The sequence below is a fragment of the Pseudophryne corroboree genome, chromosome 2 (genome assembly GCF_028390025.1).
Source record: "Pseudophryne corroboree isolate aPseCor3 chromosome 2, aPseCor3.hap2, whole genome shotgun sequence".
NCBI classification, from domain to species: Eukaryota; Metazoa; Chordata; class Amphibia; order Anura; family Myobatrachidae; genus Pseudophryne; species Pseudophryne corroboree.
The window spans coordinates 1,025,998,331-1,026,016,160 of record NC_086445.1 but is presented as its reverse complement, the minus strand read 5'-3'; the positions used below and the strand labels follow the sequence as shown (position 1 = coordinate 1,026,016,160).

General features: G+C 49.2%; 1 protein-coding gene across 1 annotated transcript in view; it reads right to left on the bottom strand.

Annotated features, from left to right (window-relative positions):
- Positions 1-17,830, bottom strand: part of RCSD1 (RCSD domain containing 1) — a 116,397-nt gene that overhangs the window by 14,736 nt on the left and 83,831 nt on the right. Inside the window, exon 2 of the mRNA XM_063956749.1 lies at positions 4,492-4,593. Within this exon, the coding sequence (XP_063812819.1) occupies positions 4,492-4,593 (102 nt within the window). The remainder of the gene's footprint in view (positions 1-4,491; positions 4,594-17,830) is intronic.

The following is a 17,830-nucleotide window of genomic DNA, read 5'->3' as shown; positions in this document are numbered from 1 at the left end:
ATATCAAAGCTCCCAAACGGGCGGGAGAGTGCGGATGACTCTGCAGCACCGAATGAGAGAACTCCAGGTCCTCCTCAGCCAGGGTATCAAATTTGTAGAATTTAGCAAAACGTGTTTGCCCCTGACCAAGTAGCTGCTCGGCAAAGTTGTAAAGCCGGGACCCCTCGGGCAGCCGCCCAAGATGAGCCCACTTTCCGTGTGGAATGGGCTTTTACAGATTTTGGCTGTGGCAGGCCTGCCACAGAATGTGCAAGCTGAATTGTACTACAAATCCAATGAGCAATAGTCTGCTTAGAAGCAGGAGCACCCAGCTTGTTGGGTGCATACAGGATAAACAGCGAGTCAGATTTTCTGACTCAAGCCGTCCTGGAAACATATATTTTCAGGGCCCTGACAACGTCTAGCAACTTGGAGTCCTCCAAGTCCCTAGTAGCCGCAGGCACCACAATAGGTTGGTTCAGGTGAAACGCTGAAACCACCTTAGGGAGAAACCGAGGACGAGTCCTCAATTCCGCCCTGTCCGTATGGAAAATCAGATAAGGGCTTTTACAGAATAAAGCCGCCAATTCTGACACGCGCCTGGCCCAGGCCAGGGCCAACATCTTTAAGTGGTTCAAACCAATGTGACTTTTGGAACCCAAAACTACATTGAGATCCCAAGGTGCCACCGGAGGCACAAAAGGAGGCTGTATATGCAGTACCCCTTTTACAAACGTCTGCACTTCAGGGACTGAAGCTAGTTCTTTCTGGAAGAAAATTGACAGGGCCGAAATGTTAACCTTAATGGACCCCAATTTCAGGCCCATAGACACTCCTGTTTGCAGGAAATGTAGGAATTGACCCAGTTGAAATTCCTCCGTCGGGCCTTACTGGCCTCGCACCACGCAACATATTTTCGCCAAATGCGGTGATAATGTTTTGCGGTTACATCCTTCCTGGCTTTGATCAGGATAGGGATGACTTCATCCGGAATGCCTTTTTTCTTCAGGATCCGGCGTTCAACCGCCATGCCGTCAAACGCAGCCGCGGTAAGTCTTGGAACAGACAGGGTCCTTGCTGGAGCAGGTCCCTTCTTAGAGGTAGAGGCCACGGATCCTCCGTGAGCCTCTCTTGAAGTTCCGGGTACCAAGTCCTTCTTGGCCAATCCGGAGCCACGAATATAGTGCTTACTCCTCTCCATCTTATAATTCTCAGTACCTTGGGTATGAGAGGCAGAGGAGGGAAAACATACACAGACTGGTACACCCACGGTGTTACCAGAGCGTCTACAGCTATTGCCTGAGGGTCCCTTGACCTGGCACAATACCTGTCGAGTTTTTTGTTGAGGCGGGACGCCATCATGTCCACCTTTGGTTTTACCCAACGGTTTATAATCATGTGGAAGACTTCTGGGTGAAGTCCCCATTCTCCCGGGTGGAGGTCGTGTCTGCTGAGGAAGTCTGCTTCCCAGTTGTCCACTCCCGGAATGAATACTGCTGACAGTGCTATCACATGATTTTCCGCCCAGCTAAGAATCCTTGCAGCTTCTGCCATTGACTGCTTCTTGTGCCACCCTGTCTGTTTACGTGGGTGACTGCCGTGATGTTGTCCGACTGGATCAACCCGGCTGACCTTGAAGCAGAGGTCTTGCTAAGCTTAGAGCATTGTAAATGGCTCTTAGCACCAGGATATTTATGTGAAGTGATGTCTCCAGGCTTGACCATAAGCCCTGGAAATTTCTTCCCTGTGTGACTGCTCCCCAGCCTCGCAGGCTGGCATCCGTGGTCACCAGGACCCAGTCCTGAATGCCGAATCTGCGGCCCTCTAGAAGATGAGCACTCTGCAACCACCACAGGAGGGACACCCTTGTCCTTGGTGACCGGGTTATCCGCTGATGCATCTGAAGATGCAACCCCGACGATTTGTCCAGCAGGTCCCACTGGAAAGTTCTTGCGTGGAATCTGCCGAATGGGCTTGCTTCGTAGGAAGCCACCATTTTTCCCAGAACCCTTGTGCATTGATGCACTGAGACTTGGCTCGGTTTTAGGAGGTTCCTGACTAGCTCGGATAACTCCCTGGCTTTCTCCTCTGGGAGAAACACCTTTTTCTGGACTGTGTCCAGAATCATCCCTAGGAACAGAAAACGAGTCGTCGGAACCAGCTGCGATTTTGGAATATTGAGAATCCAACCGTGCTGTCGCAACACTACCTGAGATAGTGCTACACCGACCTCCAACTGTTACCTGGATCTTACCCTTATCAGGAGATCGTCCAAGTAAGGGATAACTAAAACTCCCTTCCTTCGAAGGAGTATCATCATTTCGGCCATTACCTTGGTAAAGACCCGGGGTGCCGTGGACCATCCAACGGCAGCGTCTGAAACTGATAGTGACAGTTCTGTACCACAAACCTGAGGTACCCTTGGTGAGAAGGGTAAATTGGGACATGAAGGTAAGCATCCTTGATGTCCAGAGACACCATGTAGTCCCCTTCTCTTGAATTTGAACCTCTGTATGTAAGTGTTCAAAGATTTTAGATTTAAAATCGGTCTCACCGAGCCGTCCGGCTTCGGTACCACAACAGTGTGGAATAATACCCCTTTCCCTGTTGCAGGAGGGGTACCTTGATTATCACCTGCTGGGAATACAGCTTGTGAATGGCTTCCAAAACTGCCTCCCTGTCTGCTTGTAAAGCCCCAGCGTCATGCTGAGGGCTTGGCAGAGGCGGGAGAGGGCTTCTGTTCCTGGGAACTGGCTGATTTCTGCAGCCTTTTTCCTCTCCCTCTGTCACGGGGCAGAAATGAGGAACCTTTTGCCCACTTGCCCTTATGGGAACGAAAGGACTGCGCCTGATAATACGGCGTCTTATGTTTTGACAAGCGTGTGAGCGTTTTATCCACCCTAGGGGGTGTTTCCCAACGCACTCTAACCTCTGGCGGGAAAGGATATACTGCCAATAACTGTTTAGAAATTATCAGTTTTTTTATCGGGGGAAACCCACGCTTCATCACACACCTCATTTCATTTCTCAGATTCAGGAAAACTACAGGTAGTTTTTCCTCACCGAACATAATACCCCTATTGGTGGTACTCGTATTATCAGAAATGTGTAAAACATTTTTCATTGCCTCAATCATGTAACGTGTGGCCCTACTGGAAGTCATATTTGTCTCTTCACCGTCGACACTGGAGTCAGTATCCGTGTCGGCGTCTGTATTTGCCATCTGAGGTAACGGGCGCTTTAGAGCCCCTGACGGCCTATGAGACGTCTGGACAGGCACAAGCTGAGTAGCCGGCTGTCTCATGTCAATCACTGTCTTTTGTAAAGAGCTGACACTGTCATGTAATTCCTTCCAACAGTTCATCCACTCAGGTGTCGACCCCCTAGGGGGTGACATCCCTATTACAGGCAATTTGCTCCGCCTCCACATCATTTTCCTCCTCATACATGTCGACACAAACGTACCGACACACAGCACACACACAGGGAATGCTCTGATAGAGGACAGGACCCCACTAGCCCTTTGGGGAGACAGAGGGAGAGTTTGCCAGCACACACCAGAGCGCTATATATATACAGGGATAACCTTATATAAGTGTTTTTCCCCTTATAGCTGCTGTATTGTTTATACTGCACCTAATTAGTGCCCCCCTCTCTTTTTTAACCCTTTCTGTAGTGTAGTGACTGCAGGGGAGAGCCAGGGAGCTTCCCTCCAACGGAGCTGTGAGGGAAAATGGCGCCAGTGTGCTGAGGAGATAGGCTCCGCCCCTTTCTCGGCGGCCTTTTCTCCCGTTTTTCAGTGTAATCTGGCAGGGGTTAAAATTCATCCATATAGCCCTGGGGGCTATATGTGATGTATTTTCGCCAGCCAAGGTGTTTTTATTGCTGCTCAGGGCGCCCCCCCCTAGCGCCCTGCACCCTCAGTGACCGAAGTGTGCTGAGGAGCAATGGCGCACAGCTGCAGAGCTGTGCGCTACCTTGGTGAAGACAGGATGTCTTCTGCCGCCGATTTTCCGGACCTCTTCTTCTGGCTCTGTAAGGGGGCCGGCGGCACGGCTCTGGGACCGGACTCCATGGCTGGGCCTGTGTTCGATCCCTCTGGAGCTAATGGTGTCCAGTAGCCTAAGAAGCCCAATCCACTCTGCACGCAGGTGAGTTCGCTTCTTCTCCCCTTAGTCCCTCGATGCAGTGAGCCTGTTGCCAGCAGGTCTCACTGAAAATAAAAAACCTAAAACTAAACTTTTCACTAAGCAGCTCAGGAGAGCCCCTAGTGTGCACCCTTCTCGTTCGGGCACAAAAATCTAACTGAGGCTTGGAGGAGGGTCATAGGGGGAGGAGCCAGTGCACACCAGGTAGTCCTAAAGCTTTACTTTTGTGCCCAGTCTCCTGCGGAGCCGCTATTCCCCATGGTCCTTACGGAGTTCCCAGCATCCACTAGGACGTCAGAGAAATATATATATATAGGTATTTCTCTTTACTGCACAGAGGATAAAACCCCTTCATAGTAATTACCTCTTTCCTGGGGCTGTTCACCTTGTCCCCAAATATGCCGGCAAGTTTAGCAACTGACGGTGGCGCTGATTCCTCCGCTGTGCCGCTCTCCGCTGATTTCCCCTGGAAAGAAGGATACTATTATGTAGCTGTGTAATAAAAAGCTGCCTCTAACGTTACACTATTTGACATCAGATTTTACACTATTTCCCCATTGGGTCTTCATTTTGCAAATACTGTAAGGAGGGCAGACAGGGTTCGTTGTGTCGCAGACAGTGTTGCTTGTATTACAGGTTTATGAGGAAGAATACGTAAACTTTGTTTTGCATATTGTGACTAGTATGACAGACAATTGTATCTGCCTTTCATTGTCTTTGTGTTCACACATTGTGTCGGCATTATAAATAGAGTGTTCTGTAACTGCACTGTACCCCGGGGATGTGTCGGCATTATAAACAGGGCAATTAGTAACTGCATTGTATCCCTGGAATGTGTCAGTGTTATAAATAGAGCATTCTGTAACTGCACTGTATCCCTGGGATGTGTCGGTATTATTATTAGGGAGTTCAGTAACTGCATGGTATCCCTGGAATGTGTCGACATTATAAATAGGATGTTTACTAACTGCACTATATCCCTGGGATGTGTCAGCATTATAAATAGGGCTGTCAGTAACTGCACGGTACCCCTGGGATGTGTCAGTATTTTTATTAGGGAGATCAATAACTGCACTGTACCCCGGGGATGTGTCAGCATTATAAACAGGGCAATTAGTAACTGCATTGTATCCCTGGAATGTGTCAGTGTTATAAATACAGCATTCTGTAACTGCACTGTATCCCTGGGATGTGTCGGTATTATTATTAGGGAGTTCATTAACTGCATGGTACCCCTGGAATGTGTCGACATTATAAATAGGATGTTTACTAACTGCACTATATCCCTGGGATGTGTCGGCAATTTTAAATGGGTGTTCAGTAACTGCACTATATGCAGTGCTGAAAGTAGGGTGGTACGGGGTGGTATGGAGTACAATTAAGAAATATGGTCAGCCCACTGCTGGGGCATAATTTACAAAGGGCATTTTTGTGTGTGGGACATAAATTGTGTCAGTGGCATAACTGTGTGTGGCATAATATGTAATAGGCATTACAGTGTGTGGTAAAATATGTAAGGCATTACGGTGTGTAGCATAATGTGTAATGGGCATTACGGTGTGTGGCTTAATGTGTAATAAGCATTACGGTGTGTGGCATAATGTGTAATAAGCATTACGGTGTGTGACATAATGTGTAATGAGCATTACAGTGTGTGGCTTAATGTGTAATAAGCATTACGGTGTGTGGCATAATGTGTAATAAGCATTACGGTGTGCAGCATAATGTGTAATGAGCATTACAGTGTGTGGCTTAATGTGTAATAAGCATTACGGTGTGCGGCATAATGTATAATGGGCATTACGGTGTTTGGCATAATGTGTAAGGGGCATTACGGTGTTTGGCATAATGTGTAAGGGGCATTACAGTGTGTGGCATAATGTGGCCATTCCCCTATTGTCATGTAGCCACTCCCCTAGTTTTGTGTGACCACGCCCCTCATGGCACGTGACCACGCCCATTTTTACTATAAGTACCACAAAGAACAAATTTCTACTTGCACCACTGACTATATGTACCCCTGGGACGCCCTACACAAATTTATAAAACAGACAAAGCAAAAAGGCATAAGGGCTACATGGCACTAAATAAAAGTGTGTGTGACGGTGCACTCTGAATTGTTTCTATTTCCACAAGTTGCTTTTTAAAAAAATATATTTTGGTTTACGTTTCCCAAGTCTGTTAACCCTTCACTCTCTGCTCTGTCACGATTTCCTAAACGTTAAGAGGCCCCATTTATCTCATTTCCGCCCGCGGGAAACTTCATTCTGCCCTTATCCCAATCAGGAAACAAAACTTATCTCCCAGCTCCTTCTATTTAATGGGAAAAAGAACAGCTACTCGTGGGAAATTCTCCCAGCACTCGATGTCTGTGACAAGACCTTCTCTGGTTTAATTCTAGGCAAGCAAATTCCCCAACGTGACAGATTCCCAGACATCAGACACGTCTTATAGAGATCTCCATGGACCCGCGTCGCTGGTATCCATCATTAAGGAAACTGACTCCTGAATTTATGCTGTTTACAACTGTACTGTAACCTAACTGGTTGGCCCCTGTCATGTTGGCTGAATTCCCGCTGCTTCCTTCTGAGATGGTACCGTGTTACAGCTACACGTGTATGGCGTGCTAGCAAATGTGATCTGTGGTGGTACCGTGTTACAGCTACACATGTATGGCGTGCTAGCTAATGTGATGTGTGGTGGTACCGTGTTACAGCTACACGTGTATGGCGTGCTAGCTAATGTGATGTGTGGTGGTACCGTGTTACAGCTACACGTGTATAGCATGCTAGCAAATGTGATCTGTGGTGGTACCGTATTACAGCTACACGTGTATGGCGTGCTAGCTAATGTGATCTGTGGTGGTACCGTGTTACAGCTACACGTGTATGGCGTGCTAGCAAATGTGATCTGTGGTGGTACCGTATTACAGCTACACGTGTATGGCGTGCTAGCTAATGTGATGTGTGGTGGTACCGTGTTACAGCTACACGTGTATGGCGTGCTAGCTAATGTGATGTGTGGTGGTACCGTATTACAGCTACACGTGTATGGCGTGCTAGCTAATGTGATGTGTGGTGGTACCGTGTTACAGCTACACGTGTATGGCGTGCTAGCTAATGTGATGTGTGGTGGTACCGTGTTACAGCTACACGTGTATGGCGTGCTAGCTAATGTGATCTGTGGTGGTACCGTGTTACAGCTACACATGTATGGCGTGCTAGCTAATGTGATGTGTGGTGGTACCGTGTTACAGCTACACGTGTATGGCGTGCTAGCTAATGTGATGTGTGGTGGTACCGTGTTACAGCTACACGTGTATGGCGTGCTAGCTAATGTGATGTGTGGTGGTACCGTGTTACAGCTACACGTGTATGGCGTGCTAGCAAATGTGCTCTGTGGTGGTACCGTGTTACAGCTACACATGTATGGCGTGCTAGCAAATGTGCTCAGTGGTGGTACTGTGTTACAGCTACACGTGTATGGCGTGCTAGCAAATGTGCTCTGTGGTGGTACCGTGTTACAGCTACACGTGTATGGCGTACAAGCAAATGTGATCTGTGGTGGTACCGTGTTACAGCTACACGTGTATGGCGTGCTAGCAAATGTGATCTGTGCTGGTACCATGATACAGCTACACGTGTATATAGCGTGCTAGCAAATGTGATCTGTGGTGATACCGTGTTACAGCTATACGTGTATGGCGTGCTAGCAAATGTGCTCTGTGGTGGTACCGTGTTGCAGCTACACATGTATGGCGTGCTAGCAAATGTGATGTGTGGTGGTACCGTGTAACAGCTACACGTGTATGGCGTGCTAGCTAATGTGATCTGTGGTGGTACCGTGTTACAGCTACACATGTATGGCGTGCTAGCTAATGTGATGTGTGGTGGTACCGTGTTACAGCTACACGTGTATGGCGTGCTAGCAAATGTGCTCTGTGGTGGTACCGTGTTGCAGCTACACATGTATGGCGTGCTAGCAAATGTGATGTGTGGTGGTACCGTGTAACAGCTACACGTGTATGGCGTGCTAGCTAATGTGATGTGTGGTGGCACCGTGTTACAGCTACACGTGTATGGCGTGCTAGCTAATGTGATGTGTGGTGGTACCGTGTTACAGCTACACATGTATGGCATGCTAGCTAATGTGATGTGTGGTGGTACCGTGTTACAGCTACACGTGTATGGCGTGCTAGCTAATGTGATCTGTGGTGGTACCGTGTTACAGCTACACGTGTATGGCGTGCTAGCTAATGTGATGTGTGGTGGTACCGTGTTACAGCTACACGTGTATGGCGTGCTAGCTAATGTGATGTGTGGTGGTACCGTGTTACAGCTACACGTGTATGGCGTGCTAGCTAATGTGATGTGTGGTGGTACCGTGTTACAGCTACACGTGTATGGCGTGCTAGCTAATGTGATGTGTGGTGGTACCGTGTTACAGCTACACGTGTATGGCGTGCTAGCTAATGTGATGTGTGGTGGTACCGTGTTACAGCTACACATGTATGGCGTGCTAGCTAATGTGATGTGTGGTGGTACCGTGTTACAGCTACACGTGTATGGCGTGCTAGCTAATGTGATCTGTGGTGGTACCGTGTTACAGCTACACGTGTATGGCGTGCTAGCTAATGTGATCTGTGGTGGTACCGTGTTACAGCTACACGTTTATGGCGTGCTAGCTAATGTGATGTGTGGTGGTACCGTGTTACAGCTACACGTGTATGGCGTGCTAGCTAATGTGATGTGTGGTGGTACCGTGTTACAGCTACACGTGTATGGCGTGCTAGCTAATGTGATGTGTGGTGGTACCGTGTTACAGCTACACGTGTATGGCGTGCTAGCTAATGTTATCTGTGGTGGTACCGTGTTACAGCTACACGTGTATGGCGTGCTAGCTAATGTGATGTGTGGTGGTACCGTGTTACAGCTACACGTGTATGGCGTGCTAGCTAATGTGATGTGTGGTGGTACCGTGTTACAGCTACACATGTATGGCGTGCTAGCTAATGTGATGTGTGGTGGTACCGTGTTACAGCTACACGTGTATGGCGTGCTAGCTAATGTGATCTGTGGTGGTACCGTGTTACAGCTACACGTGTATGGCGTGCTAGCAAATGTGATCTGTGGTGGTACCGTGTTACAGCTACACGTGTATGGCGTGCTAGCAAATGTGATCTGTGGTGGTACCGTGTTACAGCTACACGTGTATGGCGTGCTAGCAAATGTGCTCTGTGGTGGTACCGTGTTACAGGTACACGTGTATGGCGTGCTAGCTAATGTGATCTGTGGTGGAAAAATGATAACACCGCACTCTGAAAAGTTTAAAATAACTATCTGTGAACCAGTGTGAATAATAATACACCAGTCACTTGTACATGAGATTGATAGATAGATAGATAGATAGATAGATAGATAGATAGATAGACAGACAGACAGACAGACAGACAGACAGAGTTCTCACGCCTTATCTAAGTCAGCTGCAAAGGATGGGGTGGGGGGTACCATAAAAGTAACAGTGGGAGCAGTATGGAAACACAGGAGGATGTAGGGAACAGCTGGGGCTAATCACCTCCACACGTAGAACAATGTGAGAAATATATCCGAGCCATGGAATAGACTGCAGATCTTTGCCAGCATTGGGGAATTTATAATCCTGGAGTGAACATTAAGCAGACCCTGCGCTGTATCACTGATATGTTCCTGGACTGTCCCACCGGCCGCGCCGGCCTGGGCTGCCAAACGGCGTAATTCCACCACTCTCACACTTATCTCCGTGCGTCAGATAGTGGGATAATCTCCGGGTTATGGAACACTCAGATGTTTGATGATCTGACAGAAGCCACACTTCACAAACTCATTTCGTAATGGGAATTACACAACCCCCTTGAAATATCTGTGCACAGAGAGCGCTTACAGCTATTGGTAAGATATAACTGTATACCAGCCATGTCCTGTATGAAGTCAGAGGCTTCCTGGCACTCCCAGCCTTGGTAACACACAGTGGCATCTACATGATGAAACACATGTGCAGTGCCTCCCAAGCTGCAGGATGATTGCTGCGGCGGGCCGAGACTAGGGTCTGCGTCGTCCGACGCAGGTTTTCAGGTTCTTACAGCATGAACACACTGGAAATAACCTGAGGCTTTCTCAGATGGGCGATGTTCTAGCAGAGTGATCCAGTGCTGCGTCTCCGGGTGCAGCAGCAGATCACACAGGCTTTCATACAAGACACTTGTGACTTGCTGCTGCTTTTGCATATCCTCATACAGCAGCTGCGTCCAAAGACACAGCTGCTGTGGACATTGATTTTATCTCTGATTCAGGCCCTGTGCCAGCCCACCCTTCCACCAGTACATCACCCCGGGCGAGCTGTGGAATGGGCGCCAGTGGGTGCCGGCAGGACATTGTGTTCCGGGGGCGGTAGAACCAATCGCTCAGCCCTCGCTAGTTTCCTGCTTTTGAATACAGCAGTGAAAATGAGTAGCAGTAATGTGAAGTGATGATAGATTTTGGGATATCAGGTGTTCTCCAGTGATCTCAGTGCTATTAGCCAGGTCGCCCCTGACAAACATGGCATGTAGTGGAAAATACTATAGGGGGTATATTTACTAAAGGTCAATTTTAACAGATTTCCATTGATTTCAGGGCCTGATTCAGCATGTATTGTATATGTGTGAAAAACTGTACATCTACGATCCATTACACTGACATGCGGGGGGACGCCCAGTACAGGGCAAGTCCGCGCCGCATGCTGGGCCATGCGGCGATGCTTTTTGCATGTTTAGGGTAGCCCTCTGCCTAGCTGCGAAGGCAGACGGCTACCCACCTGTTGGCTTGCCACGGCTGCGTGTGACGTCACGCAGCCACCATGGGCCGCCCCGCAAATGGTCCAGCCCATGCCCCCCCCAACGTTGCCATGACGCCCTCAATGCCGAGTCGATGCCCCCTCCCGCCTCGTGAACGCCTCTGCCTGTCCTGTCAATCAGGCAGAGGCATTCGCACAAGTGAGATTCTGTTGCATCTCCCTGTGTGCGCACACTTCACAGGACTACAGCTTGTAAACGCTGCCGCAGCAGATTCCATGCTGAATTAGACCCTCAGTTCGATCTTAATCGATGTTGGTCTTCCAGGGCATAAACACACATTTACTAACAGATGATTTTTCATATTACTTTTTTAAATGTTAGTAAATATGCGTTTTAGCCCTGGAAGTCCAACATCGATTAAAGATCGATTTGAAAAAAATGGGAATCGATTAGAAAATAGACCTTTAGTAAATAAACCCCTAGGAATCTACTTGCTAATCCCCAGCCAGCAATCAGAAAATGAAAATGATGCCTTATGGTCAGTACCCTCAATATCACAGCCGCTGTTCCGGTGAGGTGTTTTATGTTTGATAAATTAGGACTCCAAATAATTTAGTGACATGCGGAGATAAACATTGGTAGGTCACAGGGCCCCACTACCACCAATGATAAATGGGCCCCTTAATGCATAAAGATTTGCAAGATATGTATAAGGTCCAGCAAATGCTACCAGAAAAGCTGTCTTGGAAATACAGTATATATATATATTTATATTTAATAAAAGTGCCAGTGCTCTAATTGCTCGTTAGCAGAATATAACAGGTCTGATTGTACTCCTATCATGTTTAATGAGAGCCTATAAACCCGGTGAGCTGAGATTTATAAAGGTTTACTCATTAAGCCCTGGAGTGGCTGATCGGTAATCGTCTGAAAGCTGCCAGCGATTCAGGCTCACTGCGGGCCAGGCGCGTGTGAATAAGCTCTTCAGGAACTGGTTTCATTGTGTGTCCTCACTCGTACCCTCTCTGTAGGAGTGAGGTGTGAACTGTCTAGGAAGAGATTAATGCAACGTCTCTGCTGCAGTCCTCTTTATAGAAGTTCATTAACCAGTTTAGGCTATTTAATAAGACACAAGTGGCTATGGGGCCTACTTACCACTGCCTGCATCTTTGCCCTGTTAGATAACATCTCTTATTGCCGCTATACATACTGATGCCAGTGATCTTAGAAAGGCAATTTATCTTTTCAGTCATGTTGGGACAGAGACTGGGTATTTCAGGAATAACTTAGGGGGTAATTCAGACTGCATTGCTGTAGCGGCAGCGATTGCAGTCTGAATTTTTCTGTGGCGTGCGCACGGGCACCCCGGGAGCCCTGTGAGATGTTGAAAGCATCTCAGGGCTGCGATTGCCTCTGCCTGATTGACAAGCAGAGGCCGTCGCGGGGCAGGAGGGGGTGTGCCAACGGCGTTAGAACGCCGTTGGCGGGGATCGGTCCGGACAACGCAGGCGTGAATTGGGTCCTTAGTCAGGGCCGGTTCTGGGGCTCTGTACGCCCCGGGCGGCATTGGGGGGCGTGGCTTCATAGAGGGGCGTGGTCATTTACGCCCCCTGTACAGACTGAAATGATGTGCGGTGCGCGATGACGTCACCGCGCACCGCACAGCAAAGGTCCTCTCCACGAAGGGAAACTAGACCTGTGCGGTGCGCGATGACGTCATCGCGCACCGAACAGTAAAGGACCTCCCCACGAAGGGAAACTAGACGCGTCTAGTTTCCCTTCACAGCGGCAGCGGGGAGCACAGCAGCAGCGGATCTTGCCCTGGTGCGGCGCCCTCCGGAAGGTCCTGCTTGCCCGTGGCAAGATCCGCTACTGTCCTTAGTACACATGATCAGTCCCCTCAGAGGTTGGTGCAGTGTGGAGTGAGCATAGGAGGCTCTCAGTCTGTGGATGCGGAGGAAGTAAGAGAGGGAGGGGGGCAGGCTGCAGGTACCATGCCTCGGGCCAACGTACAGTATTAAGGCCTAAATAACTGGTTTGGGGAATATTTGGTGTAGTTGAGTTGTCTCCATAGGATGTCGCATTTCTACTGACATATTATTTTGCTCACATTAAAATATATCTCTTATTTATTGCCTGCTCGCTACCATGCACACCATACCATGCCACAAAGTAACGATGTTCGGTAGTTTGGAGATGCGCAGGAGCCCTTCTGTGCGACAGATCCTGCAACAAAGGACGCAGGACAGCATCAGACTGTTAGTGATTGACAGTCGGATGCCGTTTGGGGGCAGCAATGGCTTCCTCTTTTGAAAACGGAGGCATGTCACCACCGTTTAGGGGGAAGGAAGAAGCCAGGGTCTCCATCATTGTACAGTGATTTCCTGGCCCCCTACAAGGATTTGTAATGGGTGGCTTGCACGACCCCATGGGTTCTGCAAGCTGCCCGATGGTGTTGCAGTGATCTGATGCTGCGTCTTAGGAAACAGCTGGGATTACTACTGCAATAGACGTCTCCTGCGGCATTACCATACAGAGCTGTCACGGCTGCTTCCAAGAAATCAGCAGCAATAGGTACTCCAACCACATCTGAATGAGGGCCAGTATGCGGCTAATGCTGGGTTAGGTGCATGTCCGCTTGCCCAGTGTAATGTAATATACGTACATTTATACCACACATAGCCACAAATCATATGTAGCCCATACTTCACAATATACGTGTCTGCGGCACAGAAGGGCGTGGCTATGGGCCCACATCACAGGGGCTGTAGGTTGCCCCTTATCCCTCACTCCATTCTCCCATCCTAACATCTTTTATATGCTGCTTGTTACAGTAGCCAGTGTATGTGGCATCTGTAGTACCCAGCTGCTCTGTGATCATATCTCCACAATTCAGTCCTTATTGTAACAGTGGGATAGTGCTAGGGAAGCCAATCTCGGGCCGTTTTTTCAATCCCGGGATTCGGGATTGAAAAACGGTCAATCCCAGGATTCCCGGGATTGCAGACGGGACCAGTGAAAGATGTAGGGAGCAGCGCTGGAGGGAGGGTGTAGGTAGCGGTGCGGGAGGTAGGGAGGGGGTAGGCATAGGCGTGCGCAGACACTGACAGGCGGGTGCCACTCCGGACTCCCCCCCCCCCCCCTCCACAGCACAGCATTATAGTGTTCTCTCACCTCCCCTGTCCTGGATATAGACTGCTCACCTGGGCGGCCCGGGTAAGCAGTCTATGTCCAGGACAGGGGAGGTGAGAGAACACTATAATGCCGTGGAGGGGGGCAAGTCCGGAGTGGCACCCGCCTGTCAGTGTCTGCGCACGCCTATGGGGGTAGGTAGCGGTGCGGGAGGGTGGGTGGGTGTAGGTAGTGGTGCGGGAGTGAGGGTGTAGGTAGCGGCGGGAGGGTTGGTAGCAGCGCGGGAGGCAGGGTGGGTGGGTGTAAGTAATAACACTTACTATTAGGCGGGCGACCGCGGCAGCCATGGACACACTGAACACGGCGGCATTTCAAATGAAGCGCCGGCCGCCAGCCAACCAGAGCTGGCGGACCGGCAGCCAATCAGGGAAGCTGCCACAGCAGTCGCTCCTGATTGGCTGCCGCTGCTGCGGCAGCTTCCCTGATTGGCTGCCGGTCCGCCAGCTCTGATTGGCTGGCGGCCGGCGCTTCATTTGAAATGCCGCCGTGTTCAGCGTGTCCATGGCTGCCGCGGCCGCCTGATAGTAAGTGTTATTACTTACACCCACCCGCCCTCCCTCGCCGCTTCCAACCCTCCCGCACATGCGCACTGTAATCCCTTGAATCCCAGGATTGGAGGCTCCAATCCAGGGATTCAAATCCCGGCATTTTTGGGCCCAAATCCCGGGATCCTGCCGATCCCGATCCCGGGATTGGCCTCCCTAGATAGTGCCTTCAAATAGGGATTGTCCCCCTGAACCAAGGATGGTTGACATATACGCGTGCGTTGTAGCGTGATACAACATGTCAGACACAATACCTCAGATGGGGTCTATTCATGAAGAAGTGAAAAGAGTGGAGAAGTGAGCCAGTGAAGAAGTTGCCCATGGCAACCAATCAGCTTTGAAGTAACATTTATCATGTGCATTCTATCAAATTATACATAGCAGCTGATTGGTTGTCATAGGCAATTTATCCACTGTCTCCACTCTTTTCACTGCTTTATGGATAGACCTGATAATGGGGTATTACATAGGCCCCTTCTTTATGATGTCATGATATCACATGGGCGGAGGGAGGGGGGGGGGTGATCGGGGTGTAGGGAATACTGTTCCCCAGGTCCACCTCTGTCAGGGGGCCCCTGGTTGGAGCACACTGACATCACTAGCTCTCCCTCTTGTGCAACAGCAGAACCAGGCAGCCAGAATGCAAGAAGGACATTATGCAGTGCAGGCAAAGACACAGCAGTATCAGGTATCAAAACCTACCAATGGAGCTTCCTGACCCGAGGAGAGATAGAAGGGGGTGAGCTGTAAGTGACCCGGGGACCCAGCATCTCCACCTCTTATGTGCTGAAATACCTTTCTTATCAATGAAATAGTCCAACACAGGCGACGTCAATTATATACTAAGAGGGAAGTCCAGGAGCAGAACGCTTGTCCCTTCTGGAATGGGTCATGTTGGGAGGTATGCACAATCTAATATATGCCCCCCCATTCCCCAGGTCCCCCTTGTCTTAAGCACACCGGGGCCCCCTCAAGGCATAATCAGGCCCTAAGGCTGAGTGCTTGACCCTTGCTGCGGCACTGGTAAATGTACCTGACATATACCTAGCGCACATCTTAAAGGGGACGCATCTTCAGTGTGTATGACTCAGCTTATGGGCGTAAATACACTATGTTTGGGTGCAGCTCTTTAGCTTTGGGGCTAGCTCGGCCTCAGCTCCTATGTCTCTATGTCTGGGTCTATAAAGGAGAAGTAAATCCCACAATGTTATGTTGTTCTGATGGACGTATTTCATAATCGTCAGTGCGATGGTTGCATCAGATCTGTGCGGCTTTACAGCCTGCAAAATGTTTCCTTACCCTGCACGTCTTGTAAAACAATATATTCAGGAAGTTTGAAGTGTGTAAGTGCCAGGATCCTCTATAACAACAGAGCAGCACAATACACGTCCCTCTTGTAGTGGAGATACAGATCTTACAGTCTTGTAAGGCAAGCTCGCAGGGTACTCATGTTCTAGCTAAGCGAGGGGCAGCTTGTGAGACACGCAGTTAGACCGTCCCTCTGATAAAGTAACGGTGGAGGGAGCTACTATGCCAAGCCTTTCTGTTTACTGGCGGGATAATTCAATGTATATTCCACTTTCCAGCCTTTTTTTTTTGTTCTAAGCCCACACCATTACCTGGACTAGTTCTTCTGCCGGAGTCTGACCTTTCCATGGCTCCCCTCCTCACTAGTCATAGTGTGGTTGGAAATGTTCTCCCCAGATTGGTGTATTATCGCTCAATCACGTGACCAGTGATTTCACCGCAACCATAACTGGCATGACATGCTTGGTGATTGGAAATGTTTGTCCTATATTATAAAGCCTTTTTAGTTATTGCCTAGGAGCCTCGAAAAGTGGTTTAAGCTGTATTGAGGGGAAGGGAATACTCCCTCATCCTTTCGCGAATAAAGAATGAATGATCTACGTGTTTCAATGTTCTTATTTTAACAAATACGGCATTGTGAGGTCTATTTATTTAAAGTATAATTTATTATCACAATGCTAAGAAATAGTTTTTCATGGCTACTTATGTAAATATTCTTGCCAGAATAGTGGCTCCGTCAAGAGTCGCGGCGAATATTTAATATATAGGACAGTGATCATTTCCGCTAGGACTTTTTTTCTCTTTCTGGGTTCTGACATTGCTTAACTGTAGTCTAAGCTCCTGGGGGGATCTGTAGGTCCTTCATCAAGGAAACTGTAGCATAAGGCGACAGTGGCTGAGGCCATCTTCAGATGGCGTTAGCAGTTGGGCCACAGCTCCAAGACGCTAAGCTTTTCACTTGGCCCAGACTTCAGCCTGAGAATTACGGGAACTTCAGTGTGTGTTAGCCTAACACAGGAGATATCTCTGTCAAGGCGAAGCTGGACCAGAATAATATTCTGCAGACTTCTAAACAGAGTGAACCTCATGATCTCCACATTATTATCATACACAAAAAGAAGCTCTGCAGAAGAAAATAGGCAGACAGGCACAAAGTCCATCTGAAACATTAACTGCAAAAACATAAAAAGCTTTACAAAGATACGCAAGTAATAAAACCACACCCACTGCGACTGCGGATGGAAAAACTGTGGGCGGAGTGGCTTCCCGCTTGAAGCCGTATGGATACTTGCATACTGTAGGTTTAGGCGCAACCGGGGAGGGTTGGGGTTAGAATGTGGGGAAGGGAGGGCTAGGCTGCGGGGAGGGCAGTTAAATTTAGGCACCACCAGGGACGGTTAGCGTTAGGCTGGGGGAAGGGGGGGGGGGGGGTCAGGTTTAAGCTGCAGAGAGGGATGGTAAGGGTTAGGGGGGTTGGTAGGGAAGGTCTGTATACTTACTGCCGGTGCAACGTATCACACCCTCTAAGTCACAGGTGGTCATTCCGAGTTGATCGCTCGCTAGCTACCTTTAGCGGCCGGGGGAAGTGTATTTTCGCTTTGAAAGTGTGTGAACGCCTGTGCAGCCGAGCACTGCAAAAACAGTTTGTGCAGTTTCTGAGTAGCGCTGGACTTACTCAGCCCTTGCGATCACTTCAGTCTTATTGGTGCCGGAACTGACGTCAGACACCCGCCCTCCAAACGCCCGGACACGCCTGCGTTTTCCCTACCACTCAGAGAAAAAGGTCAGTTGACACCCATAAACGCCCTCTTTCTGTCAATCTCCTTGCGATCGGCTGTGCGAATGGA